Genomic DNA, 21449 nt, shown 5'->3' on the forward strand with positions numbered 1-21449 from the left:
AGTAAGTATATTTATCTGTAAAATGTTCTGTAACTGGCTGGATGAGCCATTTGTCAGGTCAGAAGAAAGAAAGAGCATAGGACACTCTTCCCAACATCCTTCCTATACTGTGCCCACAGATGCTTTCCATAGCCATTACAACTATCACATCACCCTTGCCGAACACCTGCTGTATTGCCTCATTTACACATACACTACTAGTTACTTCGGCCACAACACTGAACATAGAACATGAAAGACAAGGCTACAAGCAAAACTACAGCTGACATGTTTACTGTACAGTTTTCTGTACTGCACGCATGCAGTTGATCGCAACCAAAACTGCAGGAAGGGAAATGGACAAGGATTCTATCAGGTCCAGGGGGCATATTTAATTTTAGCAATTTCAGCCCCCCCCCCCCAAACCACTGACACTAATATCTATACCATTCATTTTTACAGTGATGTGAGAATGAAAAACTGGGACAGTGCTCCTGTACTTTCCCTAGTAAAGGATCATTTAAAAAAGCAGTTAGATATCCCTGTTTTTTCTTTGCAACCCTCAACTTCAGTTCCTGTGTCATCCATTTTGGTGCCACTGATGAGCCAGAAGTTACTCTACATTTCTGCGCCCAAAACTATATGTTTCAAGTTCTTCCTTAGAATATGACGCTACTGCCTCTTTATGCAACTGAATGAAGAGATTAATCTTCCTACTCGCTTTAGTTGCCCTTTGCTAGAACTGCTTCACGGTCACTGAAACGATTTTCAATGAGGAACTCCTCAAAGAGGTCAGCTTTATTTGTTGACATTTCATGTAACAGATATCCATAATGGTTGGGCTTCTGAACTATCTGTACTAAGTGGTTTCTAGAAAGACCGTTTAGTATTCTGCATTGAATAAGGATATAACATAAATGTTAAAGTTACCCTTGTATAATGGATGCGGTCAACCACTTCATCAGATGTCAATGGTATTAATCCAATGCGATGTGCCAAAAACTCATCACTAAGGACTGTTGAATTGGCTTCGAGTTGCACCCAATCAATGGCCATCGTTGGTGTTTCTGCTATGAAAACTCTTCTCATGCTATTAGCAACACTGCAAAAACAAGTCAATATGCTAATATATGATACACTGGATAATGTTATAACAATACAGAATTCAACATGGCGCGCGCGCACACACACACACACACACACACACACACACACACACACACACACACAGCTGGTTGTAAGTTACTTTGAAATTATTCACTTACTGTGAATTCCTGTAGTAGGTATAGATTTATGACCCAATAGTGACATCTGAAAATATGTACCACTCTTGTATTTGTGCCCGGACTTCCCGCATATTGCGAGTGCCACTCTGGCTATCTGGGCATGCTCCCTGGTCCAACCCAAATTTCCATATCAAACAACGAAACTCTAGGTAGGAATATCAACATTGTAGGAAAAGTCAGATTGCTACTTACTGTAAAGAAGACACCTCACATTGCAGACAGCCATGATTAAAAAGACACTCACATATAGCTTTTGGTCACACCTTTCATCAGTACACACACACACACACACACACACACACACACACACACACACACACACAAGCAAAGCACACTTCATGCACACACAACTGCCAACTCCAGCATCTCGGGATGGAATGCCCACAGCCCACCAAGATGCTGGAGTTGGCGGTCGTGTGTGCATGAAGGGTGTGTGTATGAGTGTGTGTGCACGTGCGTGCTTGCTCGCGCTCTCTCTTTATGACGAAGGCTGTGAGCATAATCTATATGTGAGTGGTTCCCCCCCCCAAGTTGCCTGTCTCTAACTTGATGTGTCTTACTTCAATATAACAAACTGTCTACATCCTTCTATGGTAATCCTCCAAATTCATCCAGGGAGCATTACAGATAGCTGAAGTAGTTAAGACGACTGCTCACGATAAGTGGGAAATCCAGGTTCTAGTCTTGGTCTGGCACAAATTTGCAGACATCACTTTTGAGTAGTAAATCTATACCATATACAGCTGATGTCATGGAATCCACTTTCTGTGAATTAATTTTGAAGTATTTCATACAGCTGTGGATGTTCAAAAGTAAGACACTACGCATGCAGCTAAAAAAAATTGCATTTAGTGTCCCACCTGTGACAAAAAAACACAAAAAAAACACAAAAAGTTTACTGTGTATCTCAGCAATTCTGTTGATTTTGCGTTAGGAGTGACAAAACCTAATAAAACCATCTAGTGACCCTTAAAGCAGTGTTAAATATGTAAATGACCACATACAGGGCGCTTCAATATTCATTTTACACTTCAGAGGTTGTAGATCAAGTTTTAAGTAGGAATCCATGTCCCGAAATAGTTCATTCCATGTTTCAAGGAAAATACGAAGTACAGATTTCACTCCTATTTACTGTGATATTACAATGACTGTTCAATATGAAGACCATAAAGTTCAGTGCTGTGTAGTAACTTCACATAAACTCTGTCCAACATGGGTGGTGTATGGTTGATCACTTCTGCCACTGCCACGACTCGTGCAACCAGATCTTCCTCCAACTGGACAGGTGTCTCATAAACAAGACTCTTCATGTGTCCACGCAAGAAAAGTCAAAGGGGGTTAAATCTGGGGATCTTAGTGGCTAAGCATGTGGCCCACTTTGATCGATACACCTGTTCCCATAAACTACATTCAGATTGTTTTGGAGACAAACTGTAAAATGTACTGCTGCACCGCCATTAATATCGAATGTCCAATGGCACCACTTCTAAAAGCTAAATGTACTGCTGCACCGCCATTCATATCGAATGTCCAATGGCACCATTTCTAAAAACTCCGCCAGCACTTTTTTCCGTAATCTCAAGCACCTGGCACCCATTAGATAATGTCAAGTACCAGGCACCCATTAGGTGAGGAAGAAGGATGTACGGCCCAATCACATGACCATCACAGATACCTGCCCACACACTGTGGCCAAATATGAGCAAAAATCTTCATGTACACAAGCCTTTAGGGTTTTCTTGATCCCAAACGTGGCTATATTGAGCATTCAGAACATCTTCCCTGCTGAAGTGTACTTCGTTGGTGAATAAAATTCGCCTTGGAAACTGAGGAAAATCCACACAACGGTGTAAAAACCAATTATAGAAATTGACATGTGGCACAAAATTCACAGGAAGCATGGCATGTACCTCCTGAGGGTGATATGGGTGGAGTTCTCATTCATGCAGAACATGCCCAACAGACGAGTGAGACACATGCAGTCAAGTGCAATTGCTCATGTGCTCACTGATGGGATCTTTTTAACTTATTTCCCCCTCAAATAGGACAGCGCACTGCCTTCTTGGAGAACCATAGTTTGCTCAATAGCTTTTGAATTTCCCACTTTCCCACAGCTCTTGTTTTACTCAGGCAAACATGGGATGAGATGGAGTCACATGATTTGGAAATTACTTGCGGTACAAACTTTGAGGTTGGTTGGTTGGTTGTTTCGGGGAAGGAGACCAGACAGCGAGGTCATCGGTCTCATCGGATTAGGGAAGGACGGGGAAGGAAGTCGGCCGTGCCCTTTGAAAGGAACCATCCCGGCATTTGCCTGGAGCGATTTAGGGAAATCACGGAAAACCTAAATCAGGATGGCCAGACGCGGGATTGAACCGTCGTCCTCCCGAATGCGAGTCCAGTGTCTAACCACTGCGCCACCTCGCTCGGTACAAACTTTGAGTTCTCTTCCATTATGGCCAGCTTCATCGTAAATTAACAACATATCGGTGTAGTCCGTGAACGTGTACTCAGGTATCCTGTTACTGCAGTACCAATCACCATGATGTCAATTGAAACAATGCATCACCAAGAAGCATAAAAGCAAGGCAGATGGAAACAGAGAACATTGTAACATTCATGATTGTGGGTAGCATACCGTAACATGCGAACTGCGTAACCGACACCTAGAGCACTATTGAGTAGCAACTGTTTTCCTTGTAAAGAAATGTACCATATCTGGGTATGGGTCGACAGAAGCGTCCGATCCCACGCATCGGCTTTGACCCATGACGTAAGGGTGTTGTCGTGTGTGACGTCATGACGGCGCGGAGTTTGGTTTGAGTGTGGCTGTCTCCAGTTCTGTTTTATCTTATTTTATTTACTTTTCTAATCTGTTCGTTCTATCTTGTGAGTTTCTTTTTTTTTTAATTTAAAAACGCTTATTACTTATTTTAATTATCTGTTTCCTCCAATTTCTGTTCTAGTTTATTATATTTATCTTTCTGATCTGTTCGTTCTATCCCGTGAGATTGTTTTTTAAAAAAAGACAAAAAATACTTATCAGCTACTGAAGCATCTTTATCTTCTACGGGTCGCTGGGGTTACGACCCCTGGGGAGGTGGGTGGGTATTCATACATGGCTGTCTTCACTTACACGTTGTAGCTACACAAGGCGTCTAAATTTGTTTATATTTAGTTTGCCCCCCCACACAAAACACCCCATTTCCCGCGCTTGTCCCGTTAGTGTCATTAGGCTTCTTGTGGAAAGTGTGTGTGTTTGCTTTTGTTTCCGCCATATTTGTGACGTCATGGGTCAAAGCAGACGGGCGGGATCGGACGCTTCCGTATTTCCCTGGGTATGGGTTCCTATGTAAAACTTGATCTACTGAGCCCCTCCACATCCTCTAGAAGCATGTAACATGAATTGGCAAACACTCTGTACAAATGTTTAAAAGTAATTATGTCACACTCGTGACAGTTTTTTGAATTATTCGTAAAATCTAAATCATTTAACATTTTTAGGTTGTATTGGTTAGTATAACTAAACTCCGCCGAGATCCAATCGTACTTCTTTCTCGCATGCCACACGCTTGCTGTGTTGCCTATTTTGTTGTTACAAATAGTGCCTAGTGGAGTGTGGCTGGATGCATGTCAGCAACACTGACCCCCATCACTGCAGTCTGTCAATCACAGATTAATCTGACTTTAGTGCCTTAATGGTTTACACTAACATGACTTACTATTTATTTACGAAATGGGAAGAACAATGTCAGCAGAGCATGAGAAAACTCTGAGAAAAGTTGCAGAATGATGTCAGCAAATACAACATCCATAAAAGAAACAAAAGAGCACAGGATAGAAAGACGCAGGAAAATATGAAGATAAAGGCAATTTTTAATTGAACATCACATGAAAGAAGTTGAAAGACACAGAAAGCATAGGTTTAAACTAAAATCTGCACCGACTGAAGATAAGTTTGAGACCTATGCTTCCTGGATAGGATCATATAAATGTTAATAGTCTCCAGGCAAAGTTTCTCAGGTAAAGATGGTGCTACCTTCCCTACTTTGGACTAGAGTACTCTTAAAATCCCCCATTTGGGATGGTCAGAAAGTACACTTGATGATTTTTTTCCAACTGTCAATGTTTTGACTGTATAATACAATAAAAACTTAGCCTAATCGAAACGGGAAAATCATTAAAAGTTTTGATCTAAGATCCACACAGACTAATTAAATATAAATTGACTTCTGACCTAATTATAGGTTTCTTCCACTGGCAATCACACTCATCGATAAAGCTTATAGTGTAACCAGCAAGCGGAAGCATTCATTGCAATAACATTTGGCATTCATCAATAAATGAAAATAGTAATCACAAACACTGAGATTTACACTTGATATGCGGTAAGCATGAAACAGTTGTGCGCACAGTATAAATTGCCTACAGATTAGATAAATGTCACCTGCATAATATTACACGCACCTCAAATCTGTATCCTCAATCTGAAATCTCACATTTTCTTCAGTCAGATCCGTGATATGTACAGTCGGCTGATTAGCATACGGCATTTTTTATAACAGACACTACTTTGTTGTATAACTCGGCACTACAATAAAAATTAAAGTTACAACAACAACAACAACTACACTGTCAACTGTCAAGGATATCTTTGGGGTTTCCACTTTCGGACACATTCAACTTGTTTAAATCGATCACGGTGAAGCCAACATAATGACATATCCTTGGAAGATCTTTGAGTAGCACGTCCCTATTCACATGTTGAGATATTTCTCACGTACAAATTAAAACGTACTGTTAGCAATCACTGCAGAACTGTGCATATTATTCACAGTGATTCTATTATGTGTGATGTGAATCAGAAAATACATCATATAGCTTTCCTTTATCAATCGACAATTCATTTTTGTGTTCCGACGCTACAAGCGTCGTGTGGATGTTTTGAACATCTTTGAATTCAAAAATATGTCAACTTAATATCATAACACTTGTTTTGAAAATGGCAGCGCTGACAGCGTGGTCGCCGGATAAGAAACATAGTGACAGAGAAAGGTAACACAGTAGCGGTTTTTACAGCGACCGTGGTATATATGAAGCATTGCGTGAAATATGTTTTAGTTGTAATAGGTAACTTACTGAAAAAAGTGCTACGTTGTAGTCTTAATAAACCACATGAACTACTGACATATTGGGTTGTAGGGTAAAGAATTAGTTTTCTTTTAGGAAGAAATTGTTCCTATTCAGTAGTTTTCGAGATTTAGAGTGCATTCCAGAATTTCTGCTTATATAACTACTGCCCCACAGAGTGCTATTGCTGTACAGTTTGCAGAACTGGAAATGAAGGAACAAATATGGGAAGCACAAATATGAAAAAGATTTGCAGCGTAGACCTACTTGTAGCGGAAAGTAATACTGTATAGATTACTGCGCGAATAAGGTGGTGTTACTGATATTGTCTTGCAAAACATTTGCCTTCTTGTGCAATTCTGCTTGATATTTCGCCATACAAATGCGTTTTCTACTAGTTGTACATTAATATCAGTTAAGAGAGACTGTTGGGAGAGGAAATTGCTTGCTGCTAAAAATCTGCTGTAACAGTGTCATGTTCCAACAGTTACATATTTTATGAACTGTTTTGGTTATTTGAGACAGTAGATCATCAGTTTTCCGTTACATTGGTAAGAAATTAAGTCAGTACTGAAGGATTGTTTCTCTGTTGATTTAAGACTGACAAACATAACTAAATGATGCTGTATATGAGTAATTTTTATTCTATTTATTTATGTATTAGTTATTTGCTCATTCAGTGCAACAGTATAAGACATGTCAGATACACTTCATATATAAAATATAAATGAATGTGGATCGGATTAGGCAAGGATGGGATAGGAAGTGAACCATGACCTTTTCAATGGGACCTTCGCAACATTCAGCGTAGGGACACGGGGAAGCCATGGAAAACTCGGGCCAGGATAGGTGTACCACACTTGTCTGGACTGCAAGGCCTGCGACTTAATGCTGTGCCACCTTGCTCAGTATTTTATTTGGGAAGAAAATTGTCAACAAAACCACACAGATAGCGAGACCCTGTAAGTAACCTCCATGATACACAAGTATAAACAGTAACATTATTAGAACATGAAACTTTGTAATATTACAGTTCTGGGAGGGGAAAGAAAACACCAACTTGATCCCCTGCTATCACTAATTCCTGCACAACTATTCTTGTATCTGATTGTCTTTACTGAGGTGGTGTATGCACCACAACTGGACAGAGAAAACAGGAAACCAGCAACAGAAACACTCTTGTGCATAGACACACACAGCCAAGACAGGCTACTACTTTTGTTACGTATATATTAGAAGCCCTTCTCAAGTAGAAATGTTTTTAACTCTGCTTGAAAAGCAGTTTTGGAAATACAGAAGCATCCGATTCCACCCATCTGCCTTAACCCATGACGTCACAGATATGGTGGAACAACCATACACTATGACTCCAATATGGTGCCAATGATGTCATTATATAAACATGGTAACACACGCAAAAATACATCGAAAAACCAACACACACACGTTGCACAAAAAACCTAATGACATAACGGGACAAGTGTGGGAAATTGGGGGTTTTTGGGTGGGGAAAAAGGAAATATAAACAAATTTACACACATACCCCCATACCAAACTACACGAAATTACAAAAAAAAGGCAACACAAAACTCCCCAAATTCCTCTAAACACAATATCTTCTAAAATTGGACACTTCCCTTGACCTATATAGCTCAGCAGCAGCTTCCGATACCAGAACACCCATATCCACAACCACACATTGTAATGGAACACTTGCGTCGACCCCAACATACAACAAATACACTAAGAACAAGAAAAATAAAAACTTGCCACAACCTAGGTCGGCCACCACAGGCACACACCCATCCACAAACACACAACCACAAACCAACGAAAAAATACACAACCAAAAGAAACACCCAACCCATCCACCCCCAAACCCGACCCCCCCCCCTCACCCCAAAATAAAATACCCATAAACGAAAACCAAACACAAAATAAAAAAATCTCAATCACACACTACAACTGAACAAAAACTGCTACAAGAACTGACTTAACGGCCTCCTACATCCCCTCTATAGTATTCGTACAAGCCCCCGTCTCATAATTTTTAAACTCTAAACTATGGTTAACAACTAAATGTTTGTAACCCCTCTGACCCAACCCGCTATAAGTAGAAAAAGCATCTGAAACTACAGTGGAACTCGGTTCTACAAACTCGTCAATTCACCCCACTAATTCCGCCTTAGACCCGCCCACAACCCTGAAAACACATTCCAAACACCCACCCCCTGGTACAACAGCCCCCCATACCCAGAGATCAACCACAGACTTATCCCTGCCGTACTTCCTTTTCGCAAACTGCGACTCGTCCACCTCCACGTGCAAAAACTTTGAGAGGATCTATAACAAAAGTAATACGTCAACAACACAATCTCGCGCATGCCCAACCTAGACTTCTCGAACCAGGAACTGCGACATATGGAGTGCCATAAGTTATTCGTACGGCACTGCTACATATAACTGTCCCTGGTCCAAGACACTGGAACTTTTACCAATGTCATTTCCTTCCAACAGACAGCACACTTGACCACCTCCGCAATCACCCAAAAAGCTGTAGAAATTTGATCAGCTCCAACTGAGTCGCACCCATCATAGCATGGAGTCGCACACTATTTATTTTATCAGTCATATCCGTACCTAACAAGACCAACAACAAATTCAGTTACTTACATTAACATACGACCTACAGCGAACAGCACTACAATAACTTTCACACAAAGCCACTAAATCACTAACTCACTGAAACCAATTTTGCTCGAAACACAGCCAAAACGCGAACCAGCCACTATAATCAGTAGGACCAAATTGAACCCATTACACCACACAACACGAAACCCCTAAACACACCACCAGAGGGCTCCACAAACCGCAACACAATGATACCTACAAAAACGTCACACTCACAAACCAAACTCCGCGCCATCGTGACGTCACACACCACAACAGCCTTACGTCACGGGTCAAACCCGACAGGTGGGATCGGACGCTTCGGTCGACCCGCAGTTTCCATATTCAACCTTTGTTATATTTTTGCAGTGCCGTATAAAGAATGACACCAATTTGGGTCACATGTCGCACAGATGACAAAATGGTAGATATCGAAATAGACGACAGAGGGATAGAGAAACAATTAAATTCGCTCAAAAGAGGAAAGGCCGCTGGACCTGATGGGATACCAGTTCGATTTTATACAGAGTATGCGAAGGAACTTGCCCTCCTTCTTGCAGCGGTGTACCGTAGGTCTGTAGAAGAGTGTAGTGTTCCAAAGGATTGGAAAAGGGCACAGGTCATCTCCGTTTTCAAGAAGGGACGTCGAACAGGTGTGCAGAACTATAGACCTATATCTCTAACGTCGATCAGTTGTAGAATTTTGGAACACGTATTATGTTCGAGTATAATGACTTTTCTGGAGACTAGAAATCTACTCTGTAGGAATCAGCATGGGTTTAGAAAAAGACGGTCGTGTGAAACCTAGCTCGCACTGTTCGTCCACGAGACTCGGAGGGTCATAGACACGGGTTCACAGGTAGATGCCGTGTTTCTTGACTTCCGCAAGGCGTTCGATACAGTTACCTGCAGTCGTTTAATGAACAAAGTAAGAGCATATGGACTATCAGACCAATTGTGTGATTGGATTGAAGAGTTCCTAGATAACAGAACGCAGCATGTCATTCTCAATGGAGAGAAGTCTTCCGAAGTAAGAGTGATTTCAGGTGTGCCGCAGGGGAGTGTCGTAGGACATTTGCTATTCACAATATACATAAATGACCTTGTGGATGACATCGGAAGTCCACTGAGGCTTTTTGCGGATGATGCTGTGGTGTATCGAGAGGTTGTAACAATGGAAAATTGTACTGAAATGCAGGAGGATCTGCAGCGAATTGACACATGGTGCAGGGAATGGCAATTGAATCTCAATGTAGACAAGTGTAATGTACTGCGAATACATAGAAAGATAGTTCCCTTATCATTTAGCTACAAAATAGCAGGTCAGCAACTGGAAGCAGTTAATTCCATAAATTATCTGCATTAGGAGTGATTTAAAATGGAATGATCATATAAAGTTGATCGTTGGTAAAGCAGATGCCAGACTGAGATTCATTGGAAGAATCTTAAGGAAATGCAATCCGAAAACAAAGGAAGTAGGTTACAGTACGCTTGTTTGCCCACTACTTGAATACTGCTCAGCAGTGTGGGATCCGTACCAGATAGGGTTGATAGAAGAGATAGAGAAGATCCAACAGAGAGCAGCGCGCTTCGTTACAGGATCATTTAGTAATCGCGAAAGCGTTACGGAGATGATAAACTCCAGTGGAAGACTCTGCAGGAGAGTTTGCTCAGTAGCTCGGTACGGGCGTTTGTTAAAGTTTCGAGAACATACCTTCACTGAAGAGTCAAGCAGTATATTGCTCCCTCCTATGTGTATCTCGCGAAGAGACCATGAGGATAAAATCAGAGAGATTAGGGCCCACACAGAAGCATACCGACAATCCTTCTTTCCATGAACAATATGACTGGAATAGAAGGGAGAACTGATAGAGGTACTCAGGGTACCCTCCGCCACATACCGTCAGGTGGCTTGCGGAGTATGGATGTAAATGTAGATGTCTGAGTTGTTGTTTGCTCTAAGTGATGGGACCAACAGCTGTTTGTATTGCATTCAATTTAATTGCTGTTAATTTTTCGGTCTTTAAATTTAGTTGTGATCAACAACACAAATTTGTATATGTATAGCACAACATTTTAAATGGTGACTTGCAATGTGCCTTTATAGCACCATGTGTCGAGAGATGGCCCTTTTCAGCAATTTAAAAATTTCATTTATTCAACTGTTAGTTTTACCCCGAAATACTATTCCATAAGCATGACTTGTATAGATTGCTGTACATGTTGACATACCCTTCTGGGATGCAGGAAGGCACGCCAGCCCTGGATCGAATCTGCCTGGCAGATTAAAAATGTGGCCAGTGTGCTGACTTGTCTGGATGTGGATTACTCAGACATTTCAAAAATGTTTTCAGTCTTTTTCATTGAATAACAGTAGACAACAGGTGGGTTACATAAATTCCATCATGAAGATACAGGATAAGACAAGGAAAACGAAGGCTATTCCATAAACCACAAAGGAATTGGAAGTAAATAAAATAAACCACTCCAGCACCTTCTGTGTGATTTGTGAAATGATTCACAGAGCAAAACATGTGTGTGAATGTAGGCTCTCCTGGCATGTCTTGTTGGTGAAAAGCTCTCGGGTTTCCATTTGGGTGGCAGTGTTAAATACCATGAGTTCTGGCTTCCCCAGATGATGAGTATGACACTCGTAAAACATTGCAGTACTTTAACACTGCCACTCAGCTAGAAACTTGAACTTTTCGCCAGGAGTAAAACATGCTGAACTGAGTTTCTGGGAGAGTTCCATTACATGATCTTTCCAATTTAAGTCTTGGTCAACAGACATTGCTAACAGTTTTGTATATAATATTCTTCGTAACTCATTACCAGTTCTATTTGTAAATCCTTTTCCCCATTGAATGTAATGTTTTGTTTACAGTGAGCATCAGCCTGTTGTCACTGATCCATGAATGTAAGGACTTAATCAGTTATTGCCAGCAGAGACTCGTTAACATTGCTCATTATTAAACTATCATCTACAGTCAGCATAATCTTAGCTGTAGTGTTTGAGGTCTATTTATCATTTATATAAACAGGGAAGAGAATGGGGCCTAAGACGCAACATATTTTGACCATCTTTGCATCTGACTTAACAGATCAGTACCTTCAGAATGACCGAAACGAACTCTGCATAATCAATTATTGTTTTTTCTGTTTTTCTGCAAATTTGAAAATCACATTTATTGCTATTCAGTAGCATGTGGTGATTTGAGTATGTCATGATTTGTTGTTCCATTACTGTCTTGAAAAGTTTAGAGAATGGTGAGAGGAGTGATATGGGTTGTGATAGTTTCCTGCTTTATGCCTATGACCACTATTTAGTAAAAGTATAACAGTTAAAAAAAATTAATCACTCAGGAACACTCACTCAGTAAACAATGAGTTAGTAGTGTGTGCCAAGGGCTTTGCAGTTTGTGAAGCAGTTGATATTATGAATGATACGGGTACTTCATCTGTATCTGTTGATACTTTGCACTTCATAGTTTGACAGGTCTTTCTCATCACTATTAATGTTATCTACGTTTATAAGTCAGATTTTCTGCTCTTCGCAGTTTTGGTTTCCACAATTTCCCACACAGTTTATCTTGTATTCTTATTAAGCTATAATTTCTCAGCACATAAAGTTAAAAATCTTTTTAATAAAGTTACTTAATAGTCAAGAGCACATGTAAATAACATTAAATGATAACTGGTTTCAGCTGATTGTACATTCATCTTCAGATCTGGAATAACAACAGAAAATTGCACTAAGGTAGAATACTGAAAGAGATTAGACAGACTGTAATAATACACTTAAACCTCAAAAACTATTCAAAACAAAAACAAACAAAAATGTTATCCCAGATAATAATAACCCCAACTGTAACAAGTGAACTTGACAAAAAACAATCCAACAATTGGCAAAACCTAAAAGAAAAGTTCATTAAAACAGCATAAAATTTAATTCCAATTTGAAAACACCCTTGGTGGAATGCAGATTGTAAAACAGCAGTTAAGTCTGGGCATGAGGCATTCAAAAACTGGAATAGTAGCAAAACTGAAAATACAACACCTTTCTAACTGTAAGAAGAGAAACATCTAAATTAACCCGACAGACTAAAAGAAACTATGAAAATGCCCAACTTTTAGAAATCAAAATTGAATCACAAAAGAACAAGGTAAGAAACTTTTATAAAACATTCAAACCAACCAGTTACCAACCTCAAATTCTTTGCTTCAAAAATGAAAATGGCAGTTTGGCTTTTAGCAACCAGGAAAATTGTAAAGTACTTGCTAATTATTTTGAAAGGCTATTAAACTGTCCAGAATAAGTGAATAAATTCCAACCACAGCAAACTAACAACACCAGCCCTAACTCTAAGAACCTGATGAAAACGGAATAACTAAACAAGATGATGTAATTGCAGAACTACTAAAATCAGCTGGCCCTAACATTATGAAAGAGACCACTCAGTTAATAAGACATATCTGGCAAACTGAGAAAATATCTGAGGACTGGAAAACTGCCCTAATTCATCCATTGCATAAAAAAGGGGATAGAACCGATGTTAATAATTACTGAGGAATCCCTCTTCTTCTGGTCACATACAAAATTCTCTCACTGTGTGTACTTGATCAAGCCCAAGAACAGTTAGAACCTAAAATTGGTGAATACCAAACAGGCTTTGTACCAAACAGATCCTGTCCGGAACAAATTCTTAATTTAAAACTAATCCTTAGGCACCAAAGGATTTCTAGAAACAATATTATATGTGCATTTGCGGATTTTAAAAAGGCCTATGAGTCAGTTGATTGTGAATCTCTTTTCCAAATTTTAAAGGAACAAGGGCGTTATAATTAAACTCTAAGACTGATTAAGGAAACGTTAACCGACACTAGCTCTAAAGTTAAATTCATGGTAGAAATTTCTGAACCATTTGATATAAAGACTGGGAAAAATAAAAAGGGTTTCTCAGTTTAAATACTTGGAGGAAATCGTACAAGAAAATGGTCTGGAAAACGCTGCAAACGAAGTTTGCTGTCGAAAAATGGCAACTGCATTCAGTTTAACACAAAATATTTATAATAAAAATCACTTTCTAAATTCAGTAAAGTTGACATTACAGCACTGTAATCAAACCCGAATGTCTTTATGGAGCAGAAGCTTTAATTTTAAATAGAAAGAGGGATACTGAACAAATTCAAAAGAAAGAAGGAAACGGAGGTTATTAGGCAAATATTAGATCCCAAAATTACTGATGGAGAATCGTAGAGGCTGAGAAGTAATAAAGAAATAGAAGAATACACAGACATTCATGGTGATGCAAGAAAACGAAGACTTAAATTTTATGAGCACATTAAAAGAATGGCACCCACTATGTTGACAAAACAAATAGTAGAATACTATGAAAACAGAACTAATGCCAAAACTGAGCCAATGAAATGGATTGGCTGCGATTAAGGAGGATGTTACAGTAGCCGGTATAACTCGGGCAGACGTTTAAAAGATATTTGATTGGGAAGTTGGTGAGAGGGGAATTAGAAAATGGACTGGAACACCATGGTGTGAAGAAAGAGACTTCATTCTGAAAGGATGAAGCAAATTTGGACACAACGGAAGGCCAGACATCAAAAGTGACATCGATTGGTTGTACCTCCCATACGTGAATAATAATAATAATAATAATAATAATAATAATAATAAGCAAAAGGTCGAGTGCATACCAATTATAAAACGTGTAGTGCCTTCTAGCAAAATGAGACTAAGACACTATTCTGCATCACAGTGTGAAAAGGATCTAGGTAAAATAATAGCATAAACCATTAAGATAAAATATTTGGTATTGAGAAGCTAAGAAGTAGACAGAGGTCAATACAGAACAAAATACAAACTGCAATAAACTAAGCAAAAATGTGCAGAGTACAAACTCATCTTAAGAGCCATAATTGATATATAATGTTTTGTGTACAGTATTCTTACACCACTTAGTAGTTAACCAAACAGTATCATGCACAGGAATGCTATTGGGCTTAGTAGTATGTGGCCCATCCAGAGTTGTAAACAGACAGTAGTAGGCTGTGTGTGCTCATTCAGGCCCACAAGGAAAAGGCAGTATGGCAGTAGATGGCACATGAGTACACAGTCACAATAATTAAGAAAATTTAATCCATACAGATTATAAAAATGTGTGTACCACATTACCTCGTAAGCCACTGGACTAATTTAAACCAGACTTGGTACACATATCACTTACTGTCTGGAAATAATCATTGTGATGCGAGAACCACCCATGTCCAAAGGGGTGGAGGTAAGAGAGCAGTGTAGCCCATGAAACGAGAATACCCGTACTTAAGTTATCAATTATTTGAGAATGAAAGCACAGTGTGAAAAACTTCCATAAAGGTTTAATTAATCTTTAATGTTTGTTGCAAGTCTCTGACAGTCTCCACAAAATGATAAAAGGAAAAAAATAATGTTACTTACTACATTTTCACTGTTCATGGAGTAAAGCTGCCACATGAAGCATGACATTTTAATTTATTACTTCTTTGCTGCTTGCTGTGTTTGTGATACTTTTAGCAGAGAGTATCCACATATACCGCTGATTGTACCAGAAAAATTACAACATTGTACGACACTTAGTTCAGGAGGTAAAATTTCATGAACACTGAATGTATGAAAAACATACCACACCATGCAAGGTATTGTAACTTATTACTTGTTTACTACAAGTGTATTTAATTGATGAAAGGAGAAAATATAAAAATGCAGTAAATGAAGCAGGCAAAAAGGAATACAAACGTCTCAAAAATGAGATCGACAGGAAGTTCAAAATGGCTAAGCAGGCATGGCTCGAGGACTAATGTAAGGATGTAGAGGCTAATCTCACTAGGGGTAAGATAGATACAGCCTACAGGAAAATTAAAGAGACCTTCAGAGAAAAGAGAACCACTTGTATGAATATCAAAAGCTCAGATGGAAACCCAGTTCTAAGCAAAGAAGAGTAAGCAGAAAGGTGGAAGGAGTATATAGAGGGTCTATACAAGGGCGATGTACTTGAGGACAATATTATGGAAATGGAAGAGGATGTTGATGAAGATGGAATGGAAGATATAATACTGCCTGAAGAGTTTGACAGAGCACTGAAAGACCTGAGTCGGAACAAGGCCCTGGGAGTAGACAACATTCCATTAGAACTACTGACGGCCTTGGGAGAGCCAGTCCTGACAAAACTCTACCATCTGGTGAGCAAGATGTATGAAACAGGCGAAATACCCTCAGACTTCAAGAAGAATATAATAGTTCCAGTCCCAAAGAAAGCAGGTGTTGACAAATGTGAAAATTACCGAACCATCAGTTTAATAAGTCACGGCTGCAAAATACTAACGCAGATTCTTTACAGACGAATGGAAAAACTAGTAGAAGCCGACCTCGGGGAAGATCAGTTTGGATTCCTTAGAAATGTTGGAACACGTGAGGCAATACTGACCCTACGACTTATCTTAGAAGCTAGATTAAGGAAAGACAAACCTACGTTTCTAGCATTTGTAGACTTAGAGAAAACTTTCGTCAATGTTGACTGGAATACTCTCTTTCAAATTCTGAAGGTGGCAGGGGTAAAATACAGGGAGCGAAAGCTATTTACAATTTGTACAGAAACCAGATGGCAGTTATAAGAGTCGAGGGGCATGATAGTGAAGCAGTGGTTGGGAAGGGAGTGAGACAGGGTTGTAGTCTCTCCCCGATGTTATTCAATCTGTATATTGAGCAAGCAGTGAAGGAAACAAAAGAAAAATTTGGAGTAGGTATTACAATCCATGGAGAAGAAATAAAAACTTTGAGGTTCGCTGATGACATTGTAATTCTGTCAGAGACAGCAAAGGACTTGGAAGAGCAGTTGAATGGAATGGATAGTGTCTTGAAAGGAGAGTATAAGATGAACATCAACAAAAGCAGAATGAGGATAATGGAATGTAGTCGAATTAAGTCGGGTGAAGCTGAGGGAATTAGATTAGGAAATGAGACACTCAAAGTAGTTAAGGAATTTTGCTATTTGGGGAGCAAAATAACTGATGATGGTCGAAGTAGAGAGGATATAAAATGTAGACTGGCAATGGCAAGGAAAGCGTTTATGAAGAAGAGAAATTTGTTGACATCGAGTATAGATTTAAGTGTCAGGAAGTCATTTCTGAAAGTATTTGTATGGAGTGTAGCCCTGTATGGAAGTGAAACATGGACGATAAATAGTTTGGACAAGAAGAGAATAGAAGCTTTCGAAATGTGGTGCTACAGAAGAATGCTGAAGATTAGATGTGTAGATCACATAACTAAAGGAAGTATTGAATAGGATTGGGGAGAAGAGAAGTTTGTGGCACAACTTGACTAGAAGAAGGGATCGGTTGGTAGGACATGTTATGAGGCATCAAGGGATCACCAATTTAGTATTGGAGGGCAGCGTGGAGGGTAAAAATCGTAGAGGGAGACCAAGAGATAAATACACTAAGCAGATTCTGAAGGATGTAAGTTGCAGTAGGTACTGGGAGATGAAGAAGCTTGCACAGGATAGAGTAGCATGGAGAGTTGCATCAAACCAGTCTCAGGACTGAAGACCACAACAACAATAACAAGTGTATTCATGACACATTTGGCAGAATATAGGCACATATAGCACTGGATGTACCTGCAAAATTATATCATTGTGCGGCACATAGTTCAGGAGATACAGCATCGTAAACATTTTAAGCTGCGTGAAAATGAAACTGCAGGGCAAAATTTTCTAGTCATACAAGTGAAATGTAACACACATGATATATATTAAATATGTGTGAGATATGTTTAACATGTGCATATGCGAGCAAGCCAATGGTAAAAAGCTGATCCTGAACCTCTGGAATGATTTCGGTCAAATTTGCTACACATATTAATTACAATCTGGAAAGAAATACTGTAGGTAAGAGCCATCAGCCTCTTATTTGGGTGTGATAATATGGGGAGAGAAGGGAGAATAGAGAGATAGGCAGAGATAGGAGAATGAGGAGATGGAGAACACAGATAAGAGGAGAAGGAGGAGGAGATGGAGATGGAGGGAGATAGTGGAGGGAGAAATGGACAGAAAGAGGGGAGAGGAGGAGATGGACAGAGAAAGGGGAAGGAAGAGAGAGACAGAGAGATGGGGGAGGAGGAGGAGGAGGAGGAGATGGACAGGGGGAAGTAACAGGTGGACAGATGGGAAAAGAGTAGGTTCGTAGAGAGAGAGGACAAGAGGAGTTCCACAAAGAGAGGCGATGGGTTGGGAGAAGGGGGAGGAGGAGGAGGTAGGTAAGAGATGGGTAGAGAGCGGGCAAAGGTGGACATGGACAGAGACATGAGGGAGGAGGAGGTGGACTAATAGTTTGCAATAAATAAATACCTAAGCAGTTGTGGGTTTTTCAGCTAGTATGCATAATAAAATGCAATAAAATAGTCATCATCATCATCATCATCATCATTTAAGACTGATTATGCCTTTCAGCGTTCAGTCTGGAGCATAGCCCCCCTTATACAGTTCCTCCATGATCCCCTATTCAGTGCTAACATTGGTGCCTCTTTCAGTGCTAACATTGGTGCCTCTTCTGATGTTAAACCTATTACTTCAAAATCATTCTTAACCGAATCCAGGTACCTTCTCCTCGGTCTGCCCCGACTCCTCCTACCCTCTACTGCTGAATCCATGAGTCTCTTGGGTAACCTTGCTTCTCCCATGCGTGTAACATGACCCCACCATCTAAGCCTGTTCGCCCTGACTGCTACATCTATAGAGTTCATTCCCAGTTTTTCTTTGATTTCCTCATTGTGGACACCCTCCTGCCATTGTTCACATCTACTAGTACCTGCAATCATCCTAGCTACTTTCATATCCGTAACCTCAACCTTGTTGATAAGGTAACCTGAATCCACCCAGCTTTCGCTCCCATACAACAAAGTTGGTCGAAAGATTGAACGGTGCACAGATAACTTAGTCTTGGTACTGACTTCCTTCTTGCAGAAGAGAGTAGATCGTAGCTGAGCGCTCACTGCATTAGCTTTGCTACACCTCGCTTCCAGTTCTTTCACTATGTTGCCATCCTGTGAGAATATGCATCCTAAGTACTTGAAACCATCCACCTGTTCTAACTTTGTTCCTCCTATTTGGCACTCAATCCGTTTATATTTCTTTCCCACTGACATTACTTCCGTTTTGGAGATGCTAATCTTCATACCATAGTCCTTACATTTCTGATCTAGCTCTGAAATATTACTTTGCAAACTTTCAATCGAATCTGCCATCACAACTAAGTGATCCGCATATGCAAGACTGCTTATTTTGTGTTCACATATCTTAATCTCACCCAGCCAGTCTATTGTTTTCAACATATGATCCATAAATAATATGAACAACAGTGGAGACAGGTTGCAGCCTTGTCTTACCCCTGAAACTACTCTGAACCATGAACTCAATTTACCGTCAACTCTAACTGCTGCCTGACTATCCATGTAAAGACCTTTAATTGCTTGCAAAAGTTTGCCTCGTATTCCATAATCTTGTAGAACAGACAATAACTTCCTCCTAGGAACCCGGTCATATGCCTTTTTTAGATCTATAAAGCATAGATACAATTCCCTGTTCCACTCATAACACTTCTCCATTATTTGCCGTAAGCTAAAGATCTGGTCCTGACAACCTCTAAGAGGCCAAAACCCACACTGATTTTCATCCAATTGGTCCTCAACTAATACTCGCACTTTCCTTTCAACAATACCTTAGAAGATTTTACCCACAACGCTGATTAAAGAGATACCTCTGTAGTTGTTACAATCTTTTCTGTTTCCATGTTTAAAGATTGGTGTTATTACTGCTTTTGTCCAGTCTGATGGAACCTGTCCCGACTCCCAGGCCATTTCAATTATCCTGTGTAGCCATTTAAGACCTGACATTCCACCGTATTTGATGAGTTCCGACTTAATTTCATCCACCCCAGCCGCTTTATTGCACTGCAATCTATTGACCATTTTTTCCACTTCCTCAAATGTGATCCTATTTCCATCATCATTCCTATCCCATTCTACCTCGAAATCTGAAACATTACTGATCGCATTTTCACCTACATTGAGCAACTCTTCAAAATATTCCCTCCATCTGCCCAAGGCATCCACAGGATTCACCAGCAGTTTTCCTGACCTGTCCAAAACACTTGTCATTTCCTTCTTACCTCCCTTTCGAAGACTGCTAATTACACTCCAGAATGGTTTTCCAGCAGCTTGACCCATAGTCTCCAACCTGTTTCCAAAGTCTTCCCACGATTTCTTCTTGGATGCTGCAATTATCTGTTTGGCTTTGTTTCTTTCTTCAACATAACTTTCTCTGTCTACCTGGGTTCTGGTATGTAGCCATTTTTGATACGCCTTCTTTTTCCTTTTACAGGCTGCCTTGACTGTATCATTCCACCAAGCTGTTTGCTTCATCCTACTTTTACACACTACTGTTCCAAGACATTCTTTAGCCACTTCTAGTACTGTGTCCCTGTACCTTGTCCATTCCTTTTCCAATGACTGTAATTGACTACATTCAACTAACTGGTACCTTTCTGAGATCGCTGTTATGTACTTGTGCCTGATTTCCTTATCCTGAAGTTTCTCCACTCTTATCCTCCTACATATGGACCTGACCTCCTGCACTTTCGGCCTCACAATCCCAATTTCACTGCAGATTAAATAATGATCAGTGTCATCAAAGAATCCCCTGAATACACGTGTGTCCCTCACAGCCTTCCTGAATTCCTGATCTGTTATTATATAGTCAATGACAGATCTGGTTCCCCTGCCTTCCCAAGTATACCGGTGAATGTTCTTATGTTTAAAAAAGGAGTTTGTGACTACTAAGCCCATACTGGCACAGAAATCCAAGAGTTGTTTCCCGTTCCTGTTGGCCTCCATATCCTCTCCAAATTTACCCATAACCTTTTCATACCCTTCTGTTCGATTTCCAATCCTGGCATTAAAATCACCCATGAGCAGAACACTGTCCTTGTCCTTTACTCTAACAACTACATCACTGAGTGCCTCATAAAAACTATCCATCTTATCTTGATCTGTCCCTTCACAATGCGAATATACTGACACAATCCTAATTTTCTTGCTAGACACTGTCAAATCTATCCACATCAGTCGTTCGTTTACATACCTTATTGCAACTACGATGGGTTCCATTTCTTTCCTGATGTAAAGCCCTACACCCCATTGTGCTATTCCTGCTTTGACTCCTGACAAGTAGACCTTGTATTCTCCCACTTCCTCTTCTTTCTCACCCCTTACCCGAATGTCACTAACAGCTAAAACGTCCAGCCCCATCTTACTTGCAGCCTCTGCCAGCTCTACCTTCT

At 40.0% G+C, this 21449-nt stretch overlaps 2 protein-coding genes across 3 annotated transcripts in view; one reads left to right on the forward strand and one right to left on the reverse strand.

Moving 5' to 3' along the window:
* LOC126161784 (DNA-directed RNA polymerase II subunit RPB3) overlaps positions 1 to 21449 on the reverse strand; it is an 86012-nt gene that overhangs the window by 11811 nt on the left and 52752 nt on the right. The window contains exons 2-3 of one of the 2 annotated variants that reach the window (XM_049917858.1): positions 5733 to 5865; positions 910 to 1081 (exon numbers count right to left, since the gene is read on the reverse strand). In XM_049917858.1, the coding sequence (XP_049773815.1) occupies positions 910 to 1081; positions 5733 to 5818 (258 nt within the window). In that variant the 5' untranslated portion in view covers positions 5819 to 5865. Of the gene's footprint in view, positions 1 to 909; positions 1082 to 5732; positions 5958 to 21449 lie in introns of those variants that run through there. The other variant, XM_049917857.1, reaches the window with a different exon arrangement.
* Positions 6073 to 21449, forward strand: part of LOC126161787 (signal recognition particle 19 kDa protein) — a 77583-nt gene continuing 62206 nt past the window's right edge. Inside the window, exon 1 of the mRNA XM_049917860.1 lies at positions 6073 to 6320. Coding sequence (XP_049773817.1) covers positions 6268 to 6320 — 53 coding nt within the window. The 5' untranslated portion in view covers positions 6073 to 6267. The remainder of the gene's footprint in view (positions 6321 to 21449) is intronic.

The sequence above is a fragment of the Schistocerca cancellata genome, chromosome 2 (genome assembly GCF_023864275.1).
Source record: "Schistocerca cancellata isolate TAMUIC-IGC-003103 chromosome 2, iqSchCanc2.1, whole genome shotgun sequence".
NCBI classification, from domain to species: Eukaryota; Metazoa; Arthropoda; class Insecta; order Orthoptera; family Acrididae; genus Schistocerca; species Schistocerca cancellata.